The 19424-nt window shown below is 42.6% G+C and overlaps 1 protein-coding gene across 1 annotated transcript in view; it reads left to right on the top strand.

Moving 5' to 3' along the window:
* The window catches only part of LOC112985226 (AGBL carboxypeptidase 4), a 588669-nt gene that overhangs the window by 488841 nt on the left and 80404 nt on the right, over positions 1-19424 (top strand). Inside the window, exon 8 of the mRNA XM_064516411.1 lies at positions 8243-8405. Within this exon, the coding sequence (XP_064372481.1) occupies positions 8243-8405 (163 nt within the window). The remainder of the gene's footprint in view (positions 1-8242; positions 8406-19424) is intronic.

Raw genomic sequence — 19424 nt, 5'->3', positions numbered from 1 at the left:
ATTTGTATTCCAAAGAAAAGGAAAAGGGGAGAAAAAAAGTGTTCAAGTAAATGGATATTCTTTCACTACCCTCTTGCCATGTTGTTTGTGCACATAAGAGTTGACAGTCCCTCCTCCCTCCCCATACAGGTAGAAAATCTGACTATCCATAGAAGAAATAACTTTTTGTAGCAATTTTTATGGCATATTTTTAAAGACCACCATCAGTCTTACCTAATGTCAACTAGCTGGGAGCAGGCGACAGCATCCCAGAGCAGCACAAATGAAAGGAGCTCCTTTACATTCAAATGCAAGCTACCTCTCTTGCAGAGACCCGCAAATTTCACTTGGCTGGAACAAACCATGCAGTGGAGGAGGAGTAGAAAAGAAGCTGAAAATTGAACCCCTGCCTCCCTCCCAGGACCTTTTTCTGGGTATTATTGCTTTGACTGGGTGATATATTAATACAGATTGCATTCAAATCCGGGTCAAAGAACTCTTGTTCCTGGAGCAGTGAGAGAGCCCAGGAGGAGTTTGAGTAATGGGCCCTGCTGTCCTGCTCTGGGAGCAGTGTAACTGCCTGCTGCCCCTCCTCAGGACCCGTTGTAATTTCCCCATCTAGACCTACAAGTGAGCAGAACATCTCTTTGCCACAGAGCAAACCACTTTTCCTGCAGACTATTCAAAGCAGCCGTGTGTGTGACAGTTGTATTTCCCTTTCTGCTTCTTATTGTCCTAAGTTTGTGTCATTTGTATAAATGAGTATGAAAGCACTCCCAGGAGACCACACACACACTCATAAAACCATTGTAAAGCGAAGCATTGCAGGCTATTGCTAGAGGCTATTTTATTGTATATTTTGAGGAAACGTCTCGTTTTCTACTGACAAATAGGGAAACTGAGAACTCCAGAGACACGAGTTATTTTCTAAACGGTGTGATTATTCTGTAGAGCTTAGAGTAGGAAATGCCAGCTTTGGCATCTTTGGGGAAGAATGTGCTCTGAGAAGCAGAGGTTGCTTCTATTTAAAAAAAAAAAAAAAAAAAAAAAAAAAAAAAAAAAAAAAAGCAGCTCTTTTCTTCAGTGTTACCCTGAAGCATTTACAGTTCACTTGTATTTATATATCACTGGTCAGAGCTTGCTGGTTCTTTAATGGAGGATAGGCTCCAGACTAATTCTCTGTTTTCTTGGCAATGGATTTGGGCATAGGTTAATGGTCGAGTAGGTGGCACACTTGGCTAAGTGCACTTCTGGTAAGAGGGGAAAAGCAGGATCTCTGAAGAAGGAGCTGAGAGGTCCTAAGGAAGAGTGCTTTGGGAACACAGCATGCTGAGATAGTGTGTGTTTGGGGTGGCAGAGGCTGCCGGCAAAAGGAGTTCCAAGCTGGGTTTGCTCAAAGTGTGGGTGAAATCTGCCTCCTTTTCTTGTCCTTCTTGAGTAGGTTGTGGTGGGCTGCTGAATTCTGCCTGGGTACCTTTGACTGATAGTGTCAAGGTTTCAGATAAGGTCACTGCCACCCTGCTTAGCTTGGTTGCAGGATTTTGTTTAAGAAGTTTGGGTGTTTCCTGCAAACCTAGAGAGCTGGAAACCCGAGGGATTTCACACAAAAGGTGGTGTGACCCTCTTGCTACACCTTATGAATTGGAGGTCCTTACCCCAGAGATTCTGTAGAGGGTTGAACTGTGAACTCTAGACACCATCCGGCACCACTACGCCAGGCTGAGCATGCATCCTGGAAACCAGCAACTGCACTGCAGACGCAGTGCTTGCGATATTTAGACCCACTGCTGTCCTTTGCCTGCAAGCATGGAGCTCTGTATTTTTGATTTGGCTTCCAGTTGCATTAACTGCTATGGTGAAGGTGATGAACTCATTAAGCATTGTCCATGCTGTAGCACTCAGAGAGGCAGGTGCTCTGGGCATAACCCATTTCAGTGCATGGGAGGATGAATCCTAGAGAACGGTGAAATGCAGGCCTGATCCCCAGACTGGTGCAGCCTGTGCAACTAGCCCAGGGTGCAGAGTACAGGCAAAGGGCTGCGGAGACCTCCATCAGCTCTGGAGCTATATGGCAGAGCACTGTATGGAACAGAGCATGGATATTAATGAGTGGAGAGCAGAAAAGTGCAGCTACCATAGTTCTTGCAGATGAACAGCTAAAACCCTGAAGCATGAAACCCAGTTGCTTTTCTGACCAGAGTTTCTGAAAGCACAGTTTGTTGGGTAGTTTTGTTTTTGAGGCACAAGAGCGCTTATAAAGCTCCCTCCTTCCAGCCCCTCTGCTAATGACCATGCAAATATGTGTTTTTGTCAGCAAACTTAAGCAGGCATGACTGCAAGACACATTGGAGGGATGGGGAGAGGGGAAGATCTGGTATTCCTTCACTGCACATTAAAGGGATAATGGAGCCCCTCAGGGAGCAGATGTGTGTGTGGTGACAAAGTACCTTTTAACTGTTATTTCTCTGAGGAGAATTGCACTTTAAAGCCTGACAGTGTGGTGCCAGGCAGGTTGTGTTCATGGTGCTCCTGCAATGTGATGCTGTGTTTAAGAAAGGGTGATTGCTGGCTACTTTCCACTGAGCAGTAGGATGAAGGAAAAATGAACGAGGTAGTAGAATCAAGGAAAATGTCTTAGGATTTGAGGATGTTTGGCTCTTGGGGTTTCAGTTTTTGGCTTTTCACTCTTCTATTCTTAGGACTGGGCAAACTGGTTCAGATCAAATAAGAGCCTTTTTGACACACCTGCTCAGACTTCTGCAAACTGAATTCTTTTTTTCTAGTTCAGAAAACGTTCCCTTGTTAAACCCAGGTTTTGTTGCCCACCTCAGTGCTTCCTCCTAAGCACAGAAATTCTGAAGCAAAATGCAGTCAACTGAGGAGTTGTCAGAGAGAGGGAGAGCCCTTTTCACAGCAATATCAGCCTGAAAATCTCCAAATAATGGTATCCCTCTTTGAAATGACCCTGAAGACTTCAAAACCTCCTCTTCCCAAGTTTCAGTAGTCACAAATGATTTTGAGATGAAATACATTTCCTTCTGTGCATCAGAAACACAGCAAAACTGCAAGGTGAGATGAGTCAGCAAGTAATTTTGAGCTCTGTTCCCAGCTCATCACGTCTCTGCTCCCATAATCCTTCCTTTTTACCTGCTGCCTCCTTCAGATCAGCTTTCTGCTACCATCTGCCTTTGGGATATTTTTATTTTTTGTTTTTTGTTTTTTTTTTAACAATCCCATCCACAGTTTAGATGCTCGCTGCAGCTAGTTTATAGAATAAATCAGAAGGCTGCCTGATAGAAGACTCCCGAATGCCATGATTTCCACGTTTCCAGACTGAGTAACAGCTTTTGTACTCTGTCCCTTTGCCCCATCTTCAATGAAAGCTAGAACTGAAGCTCCCACCCTTCACTTGCTGGACACAGTGCCTAGCTTACATTTCAGCCCCTTTTGGCATGTCCTCTTCTGCTGAACAGTGACCAGCGGACTCTTATTATTTCAGACTCGCTGGGTTTTGGCCCCAGTTTTTTCCCCTTGTGCCCCCTCCAGGGTTTTCTGGTGCTGTGGCAAGATAAGTCCCTTGTCAAGCCACATATGCATTGGGAAGGAGATCCTGCCCCTGGTACCTCCAACAGCACAGAACCACTCCGAGTCCCAGACCACCAGCAAGCCAAGGGCTGGACTGGGCAAAGTCTCGGATAAAGAAACCCCTGATTCCCTTTTTCATCTTTTGGAGCCCCTCTTGTGACAGATTGACACAGATATGCATAGACAAGGCGTGAACTGCCTGCTCTTCACTTCTGAATGTGGACTGCTCCGGGCATTCATTCCAGTAGTTGCCAGCAGGATGATGTAGAGTGCTGAGAAACCAAGAGTATTGCTCAATCGCATGGGAGCCGACTAAGCTGCTGAGCTTGTGAGCTAGCTGCTGGGAGGGTTGACTTCACTGAGGAGAGCCACTGTGTGGTGGAGTGTCCTTATCAGCCAACAGACAAGACTGCCCAGAAGAAGGGTGTCTGGCATATTGAAAGGTCTGATCCATGGCCAAGAATATTTTTGCTGCGTTGAGACCACTGCAAGAAGAAATTTGCATGCAGATTTTTTCGTAGTGCCTTCTCATGCACCATGTTGTCTGCTGTAATGCCTGTGAGTAAGGTCCAGCTGGTTTACAAATTTCTCCATGCTGCCTGCCTGCTTGTTGTTTTTCCCAGTGGGGAAACCAGTCATACAGAAGGCCTTCAACAGAGCATGGGGAAAGGGGGCAAGATCTGGTAGGGAGGCCTGGGGAAGCTGCCACTGATGCCCAAGATGTAGAGAGAGGGTCGGCACAACTTGAGGCTCCCAAGTGGGTGTGAGACCCAGGTATAGTTTTCTGGTGAGTTTCTGCGCAGGGGGATGCTGGGGCTGTGATGTTTCTCTCCCTTCACTCTTCGGGCCGCAGCATCGGGATTCTTCACCCTTCCTGCTCTGCTGTTTTAACAGTGGGTTCTTGCTGCTTGGCACCCCCTAACCCTGTAGGTAACTGTTCGCTCATTGAATTTTCTTGCAGGAGCTGGGAGGCAGAGTCATTCCATAAGCTTTAATGTATCTGTGTGTTTTAATAATGGATTACTGTTTATTTCATACAAATATCCCTATTCAAGAAGTTCAAAGTCTTTGGTGTTTTCCTTTTTTTCCCCCCAGATTTTGTACTTTTTGCTGCTGCTGTTGTTGACACTCCCATGCAATTCAGCCTTGGAGAAATAAATATTTGTTTAGCTGTTATCCTGCTGTGCCTTCTCAGCGCATTTGCTTAATGATGACTTCAGTTTAGCTTTGCAAGAGTTTTAGGGCAATAGATTCTCCCAGAGAAATGAGAGAGCTGTTTACAGACAACCTTACCTGCAGTTTCTCCCCCAGCACCTCCCACCTCCTTTTCTCCCCAGATTAGGATTTGATTAAATAAATGTGCACACAAAAGGCTCTTTCTTTGCCATGATCATACACTGCTTTTCATAGTCTTTGTTTCAGCATGTCAGTTGCCAAGATCAGTTCTGGTGAGGAATCAGTGTTTCGCCTGTATATTTCCCTGTCCCATTCATCTTGACTTGAAACAGGAAGGTGAAGGTTGGATTCAGGAATGTACCAGCTGCTGTTCCTTGTCATTATTTGAATTTTCTTCAATTTTCATGAATCTTGAATTTTCTTCTTTTCACCTAAAATGTCAAATCACATTCTGGCTTGTAACATTTGCTCCAGAGCCAAGCTGAAGCCACTGTTACAAAACCTGCGTGTGTTCATATTTGCAAGTTTTATGGTATCTTTTCTCTACCTCAATCTCCCTGTGTCAAATCAAAGGTCCTATGTTTTGCTCAAGACATCAAGTTGGTTTTTGCCATCAAAAGCAAGATTTTTTGAAAATGCAGACAAATTTAACCCCCCAGCACTACAATTATGCACTTAAATGAGGGGTTGGCTTCCTTTTTCTGAAAATGCAGCACTACCTGGCAAAGAAATGAACAGGTGATTTCATTAAGACCATTGTCATTGCAAGTAATTTTGCACAGGTGAAACGAACTCTTTAAAAAAAAATCACAAAACATTATAAAAAAAAAAAAAGCTCTGTGAAGGTCCAAATTTTGTTTTCTTTTTCAGCCATTTGAAAAACTTTCTTTGAATTATTTAAACTACTTATGCCTCACTTCTGAAATATGGCAAGCATAATATTGCCAATAACAAGATCCAACTTCTGAGCTCTTTTCTGCCAGAAAGCAAAAATCACTTCAGTAAAGTAATACATCAGACTCTCTCTCTTCATCTATTTCCAGCTGATGAGGTTTCAGCTTATAGCAGAAATTGTTTTTTACTAGGCCCTGAGTACATGACCTGGCAGTTGTGCAGCTGAGTTTCATTTGACTACTATTGCTCAGGTGCTCAAAGGCATCCAACTGTTTTTTGGGTTTGTTTCTTTTTGGGGGGGAGAGGTATGATATTCAGAGCCTCCTCCATGATGATGATTCATCTCGCACTGTGTCATCAGCGAATTTTGTTGGCATGGTTCTCCCTTATCATGCCAAGCACTATGATGAAAATATTATGTAAAATTGATCTCAAGAATCATTTATGAGGAATTCAACTAGTAACCTTCCTCTAGCCCGATAGAAATCATGGGAAATAGAGCTGGAAATGACCTCAGCTCCAAATGGTACCCCAAAGACAAGATGAACTACACCTGACATGGCCAATCTGTTCTTAAACATAGCTGATGACGTTCCTCAATCTTTGCAGAGACTCCATATCAGTACGTGACTGTCCTCACCACTGGAGCAGTTCTGTCCCTGCTGCCTGCCCTGAATCACTGCTCTGATGCTTCCCTTGTTTCCCCTGTGCTTAGTCCGTGTCTCCCACTAGTGGTGCTTCTGTTCACAAACCACAACACTGTGCTCTGACACCTACCTTGTTGTCTCCCTTTGAGATGGCTTCATGCACCCATGTTCACCAGCTGATGTTTTCACCCACTTAATGTTCTACTGTGGATGTTCATTTTGACAGGAGACGCCAGCCACTGAAATCAATGTTTACTTTCATTATGAAGTGTTCCCCAGAGCATGATCGTCTTCCTCTCTATTTCTGATTTTAACTGAAGACAAAGCTTCCCTCAGTTTGGCAGGGTGTCAGTAGTCTTTTGAAGGCTTCATTTTCAGGAAGTTAGAACTTTTCCTCTTTCAGACCTTTGCAAGTATTTTATTTCATATATTGAATTAACAATTAATTTCACCTTTGATCCTTCTGAATGCTTTACCTCACTGTCCTGTAGGTATTCAGAATATCCTCTAGGTTTCTGCCATCTACTACAGAAAAAAATTAGATGATATATATGTAGCAGAATACATTCTGCGCACCCTTTACCGCAAAGCTAAATATTGTGTTAACACAAAGACTACAAGTCCTATTTAGAAACTCCTACATATAATGTTAATGAGAAACCCAATTTCATCTTATTCTAATTAACCTATAAAGCCTTCCTTTTTATAACATGAGAGAATTCAAAACATTCAGAATGCTAATAAACCCCAGATATTTCTGTTCTTTATATCTTCTGGTGTATGCTATTCATCAAGAATTGTTGTTCATTTCAGTGTTAGAGTGATTTTTCTCAGTCTTGAGAAGTTTACCATTTTGAACTTTTTAAAATAAAATTATCATTTTCCCTTTTTTGATAAGGGGTGGAGTTGATACATGCTAACATTGTGTTAGCAAAAAAAAATACGTGTGCTAAAGGTCCAACAGGAAGACCCCAGATACCTCAGAGAATTCACAGTGGGCACAATGACTGAACTGTAAGCTATGTTAAGGGTCCTTAATGTTTTTCTGGCAATGTAAAAATCTTATAAAGCAGGCGATATTAAGGCCTTTTATGCAACAAATCCAAGTTAGTCTTGCTAAGCATTTTCCTGTGGTCATTAGCTTATGCAAAGCCTAGATTGACTCAGTCTACTGGTTATTAGGTTTGTGACAAGGTCTGATAACCGAAATGAAATCAGATTCTGTCTTTCAGTCGAGTTAGTAGTAACAGGCTCTGAGACTTCAGTGGACCTGAAGGTGAGCTCCCCTTTCGTCTCCAGAGGCCATGCCTTCAAAGGAGAGCTAAATCTCATTGATGAAAATATTTGGAGTCCTCCCATCCACCCCTGAAATGAATAGTCGTAAAGCAGTAGGGTTCTTAAAGCCAGATCTTCAGTGATAGCACAAAATACTGCATTTTACACTATGCTGCTAATGCTCTAAAGTAGTGCAGTATATTTTTCTGCCCAGCGAGCAACACCCAGTTAACATTTAAGATAGTGAAGTGGAAATTTGTGTGACCTAATTTAAGAACCGGTCAAATGTCTTAGGTGAGAAAGTCTGACTAAAACTTACATGCCACTGGATTTCTATTTTGCTTAAAAGAGTCTAGGGTAAGGGGGGGGCGGTGGGGAAATGGTTATGATACAGGAAAAATAGGTGGTGAGGAGGAACCTATTTATACGGTGCAGCTAAACTTTTGAAAAAGGAGGGTCTGGAGAGTCCCCTTTTACCTTTTGCATTGGGCAGGCTTTCTTAAGTATTATGCAAGGGTGTGAGGAGGAGAAAATTTCCAGGCTACAATTGAAAAATAATGGTCTTACATAATCTAAATGAAGTTTATCAGTATGAATTTTGCTATTCTCTATTTTATTGGACTGCTTCCCAACCCTTCCCTTATCCCCCGCATGAATTCTTCATGTCTGTGTTCTTCCTCTTGCAGTCCAGTACATCCTTCAACCGAGATGCTGTGAAGGCAGGGACAGGCCGGCGTTTTCTTGGTGGGCTGTTAAATGACACGTCCTACTGCTACACGCTGGAAGTCTCATTCTACAGCTACGTCGTGGGAGGAACTACTTCTGCTGTTCCCTACACAGAAGAAGCATGTATCCTTTTGAAATCCAGCCTCCTGTTGCAGTGCACGTGATCTGGACACTTAAGGTAAATACTTCTATCTCGATAAGAGTTTGCTGAGATAGGAACACACAAGTGGATATGTGAGTCTGTTCCTGATGCTTTAATTTCCCTCATATTGATTCTCCATACTGTGGAAATTCAAGAAGAGGAAGGTATATTAGATCAAATAAGCCATTTCCCTCTTGTACGAGATTGTCTCGCACACTTATTATAGAAACTAGGCCTGGAGAGCCTCTGATCCGTTCCCTTCCACAGTCTTCCATTTCTTTCTTCACTTCCCTCCTTATCCTTTCATTATCCCTGTATTTGTATTATTGTTTTAATAGCAAGTCTAAAGTGCATTTTGGTACTGAGCTAAAACATCAGCTCTGCTTTTGAGCTGCAGCCAAAAGGCTCCAAAGGCTCCATTAGGTTCTGTTGCTGCCTCAGGGCCAGATCTTTACTACTGGTTGTCAAAGAAATAGCAAGCCAGCTTTGCAAACAAAACTGACAAAGTTGTCCACGTTTTTCAGGGCTCAAATAGAAGCAATGTCCCAGTCTAAAGGGGGGGGAGGGAAGAGGAAAAAATATATATCCATCTAGCTAGCTATCTCAGCATATCAACAGTTTGTAAAAATTCTTCTGACTGGTCTTATGATCTGTTCTTATATTTTTCTTTTTCTTTTTGTCACTATGCTCAGTCAAATAACCAATGCCTAGACTTCAGGCTCGGGTGTGTTGTTTCATTTTGTCATTCTATCTCGGTAGCTTTTTGAAATTTCCACAGGTTTGGAAACACTGCAGAGGGAAAAAGATTAGCTGTGATTGCCTATTTACATTTCTCTTGCATTTCTGAAGTTGGGGAAGGTTTACAGCTTTAGAGTAGTGAGAGGGAGATTTTCATGTGATACGTAATTCTTCACTGTCCATGCATACATGCACACTGTGGGGGGGAAAAGAATGAGAAATGGGGAGCAGGGAAAACAATTCTTAAACGTTGGGGGGTTTGGGGTTTGGCTTCTCCACTGAAAGGGACATGGGAGGTGGGGAAGGAGAAGGGGCTGAATATGTCAAGGTGATGTAGCAAACTCCAGCATTTTGACCTCATTTTGCCCAGTAATGCTAACTATTTTCAAGTAACAGCTTCTTGCAACATACACGTATATACAGCATCTTGCCACTGAGGAGAAAATTGTCATATCATTAGGTTAGTTGTATATATTGTTTTGTTATGTTGGTACTTTGGCCTTTAAAGAACATGCATCTTAGTTTGATCTTAAATTTTCCTCCTCACTTTGTTCTCATTGCACGGACAACTGCTTATTTATCCTCCTTTTAAAGGTCTCATTTATCAAGAACAGTTTTTGCAATGAAGAGTAGAAAGAGTCTCTATACAAATGAGATCATGTTTCCCTTGAATATGTTTTCCTTGATGACTTGTATGTCATGCTGGCTCAGTTCCCTTTTCCACAGAGATTTTGGAGGGGGGGCTTCACATTACATAGGCTTTGGGTGTGGGGTAGGACCTCTCTATTTGCTGAACTTGTCTTCTGCAGCCAGAGGTGCATCATTCTCAATTGTGGCTATCAGCAGCCAGAGAGGAGGAAACAAGCCCCAGGCTATGGAGATTTTGGTGGCAATGTGTGCAAAACTCAGGCTGTGGCTTGATTTCCGCAGTCACACTAGGTTCACCTAGCTGGGTGAAAAAAGAGGAGAGGCTTGTTTTGACCAGCCTGGCTGGCCCTTTGGAGCAGTGCTCTCTGCCCGTGTGGCATACTCTCCTGGCATTGTTCCCTGGTGGGTTTTATTGTTTCCTTTTCAACAGAGTGACTCTATCAAGAAGGCTGCTTATGGTGGCTCTTCTTCACACGTGCAGTTTCCCACTTAGAGAAGGAAAGGAGCTGCTTGAGGCAGACTCTGGGCTGGTCTGCTCTGACATCGGAGTGGCTGGGTTTAAGCACACCCTGCCCTGGCAGGGAGGATTTTCGTCTCACAGAAGTGCTTGTGACCAAAAGTAAAACAATTGCAAAACATTCCAATTTAGCTAAGCAGCTCTTCCAAGCTATTTGCAAGTCACTGATTAATTAATGCTCAGAGGTTTTAATGGACCTGAACCAAAGACACAGCCAGTCAGTTCATATTGGGCTCCAAGGACAGGCGTGCTTCTCTTAACTCTCTAGCTACACGCAGGCAGCAAGTCAAGCAAACAGATGAAGCAAATTTAGTCAGCCCAAACACCGTGAACTGATACGGAAGGTATTCAGGAAATCTGCCTTTACAGACCTATCTCTTAGGGCTTTGTTCGTCCCACTCTGATGCCACTCGGTTGTATTTTTTTTAATAGAAACTGGATCAGGGTGGCTAGAGTTGTTCAAAGCTTCTTGGCTTAAGAAGTGCTGGCTAAGGCTCAGCCTAAAATTCAGGGAACCCACAGCCTTGAACAGAGCTTACAAAAGTGGCTATACCCTACATTCAGAAATTAACCATACTGATTCAATGTAGGGACCAAAACAATTGAGAATCTCCAGATTCTACCAAAATATTACTTTAGCCTAATATTGCTCCAAAGTTGTCTTGTAGAAATAAACCCATTTGCAAGATTGCAAAACTGGACAAACTGTGAATAGTCTTCCCTGTTTGCATGGGTGGCATATAATTCTACCTGTCAGCTTCTTTCCTTTACAGCATTCACAGCAAACAAGATCACAGTACCCTTATCATGCTATTGAATAACTATATTAATAGATTTTTTTAAAATGTCTTCATGTTTCTTAGGGCTTAGGTGCTAACACTGTGATCTATACAAACCTCTACATCAGCCTTTAATAGATATATTTCTCCACTGGGTAGGATTATGCATTTTGTTCAGACTTGTGTGATTAAACATATTTTGTAATTATTGAGATAAATGGATACCTTACATGCATAAAAATGGGAGATGCACTTTCAGTCTAGTAAGTGTTACTTGAATTCTGGCATTGTTAGTGCAGACACTAACTTTTTCGATGAGGAAAACGAAGAAAATTAAAAAAATAAAAAAGTAAGGGAAGGTATCATTAAAGTGTGAACTGTTCCCAGTTACTGCACTTAATATGACTGACTGTGCTTTCCTAAATCAAACTCCTCAAATATTCATCATTTAGAGGATTATACCTGGTTTATTCTGTATAAACAAAGAGCAGAAGGTGTCCCTGAGGCTGCACTGTTTAAATGAAATCCAGTACTGAAGGGTCTCCTGCCAGTGTGTGCATGGGGTATGCGTTTGGGATGTGTGCATTGGGGTAACAGCATGCTGTGCAGTGTTGCGTTTCTGGTCTCTTCTAACAGAGAGAGTTGACATGGTTGCATCCATGCCTTAGGCCTCAATTAGCGTTATATCAGTAACGGTTACAAGCGTCTCTTGTATTTTTATCCTGCAAACAAAGCACCGCATCAGACATAACTTGCTGAACATGCCGTTACACAATCCTTTCGAAGTACATGTGTGGCTGGTGGGTCTGTGTCTAACTGATATGTACCTGGCCTAGGAGAAACATTAGGGATATGTTCTGTAAGCCTGGCTCTGCAGCATAGCCGGTGATAACATGTACTGCAGATAACAGTGAATGGACTCCGTTTCGAAGGCATAATAAGAGGATTGTAGGCTTGTGGGTTTGTTGCCTGGAAGTAAGTGGACAGAGAGACCTTGTTTAAAACCCTTCTCACACACGCGCACATTTGGTGGTAACTGATTAAAAAGGCAGCACAGCAACAGTTTGCTCAGCAGCAGGTAAAGAAGCTTTAAAATGAGCTGATATGCTTCCATTAAACAAATACCATGTTTTACTAGGCATTTACAGGGCTTATGACACAAGGCATGTAAATGGCTCTGTAACATTCACCAGGGGCTCAGCTGCTGAGCTGTCTAGATACACACCAGCCACCTAGCTGGGCGGGAGCACGGGATTAAAGAAGGGGAGGAAGGAGGAATCTCCAGCTGTTGGGCTCTCGGAGCGCCCAATCTGATAGCACACCCGGCACTGCTTCCCACTACAGCCGCTGATCACAGTCGTCACATCCTGACCCGAGAGGGGCTGGTAAAGGAGTCTCATGTCAACAGTTTTCAAATCTATTGGGTTCATTTTCCAGAGTGTTTTGAACTGGATCCCTGCTGCACAGCAGGCAGCCCGTAAGAGAGCATAAAAGATCTCATTCCTCCAAAGCCCTGCCATGAGGTGGGAAAATATAAGTGGAGGAGACTAGGCAAGAATTGGTTTGATTGCAGCCTGGTAACAACTGAAGCAGTCTAGTCGCTGTAGGGAGAATAATCATCGAGATGGATGGACACCACAATTATCAGCATGTCCTGTCTTAGTTGTGTATTTTAATCTTAATATTAAGCTTCCCTCTGGTGGAGGAGGCCCCACCCAAAGGCAGGCCTTTAGTCATCTAATGTGTACAGCTATACTTGTTGAAATTGCTTCTGAGTGGACCAGTAGACTGGGACCCTGGACTGGGGGTCTGGTGAAATGGTTCTGCTTTGCATGGCCGTTCTAAGCACATCGCTTCACCTCAGCGTCTTCAATATGCGGTATGAATTTAATGATGCTTTTTTTGTCAAACACTTTGGTAGCTGTGGGTGAAGAACACCAGAGAAGAAAGTCACATTATTAATATTATCTCAAGGTAAGTCTTTTTCACATAACAAACAGCTGAGAAATGAGCTTGATACTTTAACGATATAGCTGAACTGACTTGCAAAGAAATGACTCAGTATTTTCCATTTCACTGAATGTGTTGAATTGGAAGCTTTGCACTCCTTAAAAAAGCAGGGCATAATTGCACTGCTGAACTCTCTCCCATGTTTATGGACATGAAAGATGTATTTATATGGCTGCGGCTTGTGTGCATAATTGCCAGTACGTGTGGAATGAAATCTTGAATTGCCTCGAGTCTCTTGAGGTGGCTAACTAGCGCCTTGGACTGTTAGCACAGCTGGGACCACCAGGTTCACTCTTATTCTTAACTTCCAGCAGAATGTTAGCCTGCTGCTTGACCACTGGGAACTTAAGAAGTTAAATCCTCTGGAGGAAAGAGTCATTTGTTTGTATCCAGCTTTCTGTTAAAGAGTGCTTGTGGATCTCAACCTGTCTCCTCTACCACAAAGGACTTAGTTATTTGCGGCTTTTTTACATTCCTTTTTTTGGCAACTGTCTGACCTGATCCTCCTCCCTATGCCAGTGATATCCTTAAAATAAGAACCTTGCCAGCCAGATTATGGCCCTTGCCAGTTCATTCCCACCCAATAAAGGGAACATTGCTAGCAAAAGCCAATGAGGTGTGAAAGGCCATGCTGACAAAACTGAGAGAGAGCTCTGCAGAAGCTAGCCAGCGGGGCTTACATTTGAACTTGAGTTAGAGCTTGTGCCCAAGAAGACTTCAACACAAGTCATGCATACGCTCAGGAAAAGACCTTCAGAGGTCCAGTTCTTCATCCTTCTTCTGCTAAGCTTCTAGAAACAGGCACTTTTCTACGCATTGCAAAAAGTGGCATTAAATCCTGTGGAGATTTTCCTCAGAGTGACCTCCTTGCACATCATCTTTCCTGTATTTGATTGTTTCTCAATACCATGTTTTGGGCTCTATTTAAGGACAGAAAACAAAACCCTCTTTCAGTCCCACGGTCTGTGAAAGAGTGTCAAGGTTTACGGCAACAATTTCCAATGCTCTTAATATTACTGGAAGCATAGAGTTAAATTATAGAGTTGTAAAGTTACTTTATAGTGATAATGCTGTCAAGCATCAATATCTCTGCCCCAGGGCACCATGGAAACTCAGTTAATGATATAAGAAGCTGATATTTTTCAGGGTTGCAGCTGTTGGCTCATACCCAGAAGGAATCTGTGTGTTTGTTCATATTGGATATATACAGGAGGACCTGCTCAAAGAAAATTAAGAAACAGTGAAAGTCTGTTTAATGAAGTGCACTGGAATGAAAGTCCAAAGCAGTCTGTGGTATTGCAGTATACATGCCTCTTTCCCTGATAGAGCTCTGTGCATTGGACAGTGCTGTAGAAAGATACTTATTTTGCTGTAAGAGGGTGTTTGTAGTACGGGAGTGTGTATTTGTATGTAGATTTGTTTATCTAGTTGCCTATAGCATTGGCTCCATCAATCTGTGCAGGCACCGTCTGGGAGTATCAGTAAAGAAATGGAAATTAAGGCAAGTGACTACAGTCAAGTTAGGAATATCTATAATTTTTGTAATGGATTTCTTAGCATCTGCAACCCAAAGTGCTTTGATAGCCTCAGATGAAAGATGCTATAAAAGTGCAAAGTGTTAGTATAAAGGCTTTTTTAAGGAAGAATTCTAGTTTTTTTTGCTGAAATGTAGAATATTGGCCTTAGAAGGGATCTTCAAAGTATTTCCTGGGGATTTAACCATATGATTCCCATTACCTTTTGGTTGGGAGCCAGGTATCAAACATCATACATGTGAGTACCAAAATGGTCTTGCAGTTAACTGATACAGTCAGAGTGGTCTTCAGTAATAGGTTTATTTATCTGCCCAAGTGCTTTGCATGCCTCTCATTTGGTGAGCATTTGCATGGTTTTCTGTGGAGAGGTAGGAACAGGTGGTCATATTGAGAGGCTTGTTTTAAATCAAAATAGAAGGAAGTTTGCAAGCTGAGTATCTAGTCTTGAGTGGGATGAAGTATCTTAGGAGATGTGCTCTGAGCCCCCATGCACTATCAGGTTTTCGGGTGGTGGACATCATGGTTTGCTGCAGAGTCATGGTGTCCTGCGTGATGTGAAGGAGGACCTCACAAGGGTGGAGTGGCTTAATTTCCGCACTCTTGTGTACTCAGGTTTCTTTCCCAAGGATACCAAAGTGCAGGGAAGAGAAGAAACAGTGTAGTCCATCTTGCTTTGTTGTGGGTCCAGAGTGTAACCAGGGTGCATATCTAGACCCAAAAGCTTAGAAATGATTTCAAGTCAGTTTTAGACATAAGTGCAAGAACTTGGCTTTTTTGAAGAATGAGAGCAGAAAGGCTTGAGTAGCTGTGTGTCTGGGCTAGGGAATTTGCACAGGTTGACTTGAGAGCTGTCAATATTTACAGTCTTATTCAGGATCAGGAACCTTTTTGACAGTGTAAGTGTATTACAGAGGCACGTGTGCAAATACCATCCCTGCTTCCTTCCAGGTGTCTCCAATTCAGTGCTGGTTGAGGATGTGCTCTTTGGCCTAGGTAGGGTTTTTTTGGTGACATGAGAAGACTGAGCCAAGCCATCTTTTATAAGCCAGCCAAGATGGGGAAGATCATCTCCAAAAGTGACCTTACAACCCATACAGCCTTTGGGGTTTCTGCTGAGACACTGCATGCTAGTTGGTGCCAGATTGTCACTGAGGCTGTACTGTCTCCAAGGGACTGATCGAAATCCTCCTCAGTGGGTTCCAGTCAAGCTGTCGTTGACTTGTGGTTGCTGTCGGGCCAGCTAAATCAGTGGCCTGCAAGCACAAAACTCTGTAATTCAAAAGGTGTTTGTTGATATAAAACCTGTAAAATTTACTAGTTAATAATAAACAGTAACATTTTTCCATAAGTATTTCTTTTACACCCAGGAGAAAACACTTAGACCAAGCACAAGTGATGCTTGTGCTGAATGACTGTAAGGTGATGCTGAGTACATGAGCGATTGCAGAGTTGTGGCTAATATAAACAAGTGTAAAAGCTCCCTCCAGGCACTGTTATCCTGCCTGAACTGGCTTTCAAGGTCTTGAACACTTCTCTTATGAACTGACTTTTTTTATAAACTCGTATTTTTCCTTTGTCTTATAAGCAACTTTAGACAAAACTAAGCATATGGAACTGATAGCAAGGCTCTTGGGTGCTCAGAGCACCATAGAAATGCTATTAGACCCGTAGTTAAAATAATTCTTTGGTAAATGTTAAATTCCTATTAGTAACACTTGCTAAACTTAAGTGCAAAGGAAAGGGCAAGGCTAATCTGAAAGGCAATGGAGAGCAGGGCTTAAAAGATATTAACAATTTGTTGGAAATGTCTGAGGGGAGTGGTTAATATGACTGAAGAATAACGTCTGGAGGTTGAAGATTTAGGTTGGGTGAGGGCTTTAGCCACTGCTGTGCTTTGGAGCTTTCCCAAATGTCAATGGGAATGAGGAGGAAAGAGCTGTTCAGAATGAAGTGTTTTTCAAAAAGCAATAAACAGAAAAATTGCAATGTCTCTTCTGTAGGTCTCTGTCTGCTTTTCTGCCAGCCTGTCATGGTTGTCTGTGTGTCTCCATGCTTGCTCTCCTTTTCCTCTTTTCTGTATCTTTACATTTCTGTCTGAATCTTCTCCCGGGTGCATGCCCCTCTTGCGTCTGTATCCTCAGCATCGCATTTGCAGTTGCAGGCCATATCCCCTACGTCTCGCATTAGTGTTGTCCGTGCCTTCTTCCGATCTCAATTGGCTTTTCATAGGTAGTGTTTCATTGCTTAGATACACCCATTCTCTGGTTTTTGCCCACTTTGTGCTCTCTCTCCCGCCTAAACTGCTCCTTCTCACCTTTATATTTTGTAACTTAAAGGCTCAACAGGACTCTGGCAGTTAAAGGGAGGTCCAAGGTGGGAGCTTAAGCTATTTCTTACTTTCTTCTTTATCTTTTTTTAGTCCCAAATACCAAAATCCTGGAAGGAATCTGAGCTATTTTTAGGAAACCCAGCAAAGAAATGAGTGTCTTGCAGTATGTTCGCCTGTTTTCTCTGCTGCTTGACCAATTGCAACTGAATTTGACAGTGATGAAGGTCTCAGAGATACTACATTCCTATGAGTTGCATGAAAAATAGCTAGCTGAATGAGAAGAGAGACCAAAATTAATCTCTTCAGTAGGGACAGCTGCAACTCTATTGTTAGAAACCAGAGGAGGACAGTATGCACGAAAGTCATAGGAAACAGAGTTCGTATCTCCTAGCCCCCCGGGCTTGTCACTAGTGAGTAGAGACCTCATTTCACTTTCCTTTTCTCTAAAACCTTTTATCCTCAACATCTCTGCATATCTTAACAAAGGATATCTCATGGCATCCTGAAAAGCAGATTGTATCTTCTCTATCAAGCCACTGTTGAAAGGGCCGGGAGACATGACAGGTACGGTTCTCAGGTGAATTGAGAACACCTATTCAAGCAGGGCCACTAGATGCCCACCCCAAGCCAAAAGAATTTCTTGTCACCCAGAGCTGACGCTTTGTCCGGGGTTCAGATCAGTAAAGTCTAAAGATACCTCAGACAGAAAATAAAGATAATCTCTATCTTTGAGCTAGTGTTCAGAAAGGTCACCATTGTGTTTCTGTAAAAGCAGGATGGGTCTGATTCTCCCATGTCCCATCTCTAAACAGAAGAAGAGTCAAACCAGCTCAGATCGAAATCAGTCTACTGCAGGGTCTTGTCTCTGGCAGAGGTCAAAGCAGATGCCTGAGGAGAATATGGGAATAAAACAAGCATATAATGATACCTCCCCTGAATATTCCCAGCTTCTGGCAACTAGTGGCTTGGGAATCCCAGAGTCAGAGATGATGACTATGTCTGTAGTAACACTCAGTGGGTTTCTCTCCTATGAACTTGTATGAATTTTTAGCATCCACAGCATCCTGTGCCAGGGAGTTGCACAGCTTAACAATGCCTTGTTTGTTTTAAGCCTGCCATCTGCAAGCTTCATTTTATGCTTCCTAATTGTTATATTGGTAGAGGCATTGATCCCCATCTGCTCTCCCCATGCCACCCATATCATCCTCTTTTTTCCAAGTTTGAAGTCTCTTAGCATACCTTGCTATTCTCTGCTCAAATATTTATTCTGTAAACCATAAGTGGAAAAATATTATCAGATCAGAATCATTCATTCATTTCTGGTGTTGGTTTATCATCTTACATTTCTTCGTAGCTATAAACAACTATATGAGTTACCAAGCAATGGAGAATTGACTTCAGTGATTCTAATTGCAGATTCTGTATTTGTTGCACATTATGATTTTTACTTGTGCTCAGGATAAATCCTGCTCTCTCCACAGAAACAGGTATAAGCACCAAAATATGGGAACTGAGCTCATCAGAAGGCTTTCAGTTCCAGAATACACACTGTAATCATGACGCATCCAATTCATTGTATGCTTATACATCTGAGTGTGTTCTGCTGTACTTTTCCAGTTCCCAAAACTTAGGAGGTAGAATAACTGAATTTTTCTGGTCATAGGCCTGAGTTTTGGTGGTTCATCTAAGAGTCTAGAAACCCTCTCCTGCTGGAGGAATACAGGTCGTTTGAAAATTGCTGTATTAAAGCAGTATCCTGTATAACTTGCTTTTTCTCACTCTGATTTGTGCGCACCACTCTTCCTCAACAAATCAGGTTCTGGATTGCCTACTGCCATAGTCAGATTGCATTCATGATTTCTGTCAGGCCACTTACTTCTGTTTCTAAAACTAAGCAATGCCTATTAAATCAGCAGCTGTAATATGGTGCCACAAAAGACCAAATGGTAGGCAACAACCCATTCATCCATTCTTCATCCCCTAATCCCTCAAAAATACAGTATACAGGTTAGCTACTCAAGACCTCCTGTGTAGCAAGAGAGGGATCTGCAGGGCAACTGAGTGTCATGTGTAGCAAATGCTTATATCTGTCTGGTTTATGCAGACATTTGGCTGGACCATTGTTGGAGGACATGTGCGTAGTGGGATCTCTTTCCACTGTCTCAGTACGTGGCAAATCTCAGCCTTCCTTTCTATAAATCCCTAAGCAGCCTGTTCAAGTGGAACATAACTGGTTTAATCAAGTTAGGGGATTGGAAGTGGGTAGGAGGATTCAGTTGTTCTCCTAGGAAATAGTTATATAACCAGAGAGTATGATGTGCACCTTGTGACTTTCCAAAAGAGAGATGGCTGGATTGCTAACACTCCTATGTGGTGGAGCCAGGAATGGTTCAGAGGTGAAAGGGGAGAGAGTCTACAGTACTCTAGTGCTGTTATGCCTGTTT

This window comes from Dromaius novaehollandiae, chromosome 8, assembly GCF_036370855.1.
Source record: "Dromaius novaehollandiae isolate bDroNov1 chromosome 8, bDroNov1.hap1, whole genome shotgun sequence".
Taxonomy (NCBI): Eukaryota; Metazoa; Chordata; class Aves; order Casuariiformes; family Dromaiidae; genus Dromaius; species Dromaius novaehollandiae.
The sequence above is the reverse complement of the archived record's forward strand: the minus strand, read 5'-3'. Positions and strand labels throughout refer to the sequence as shown.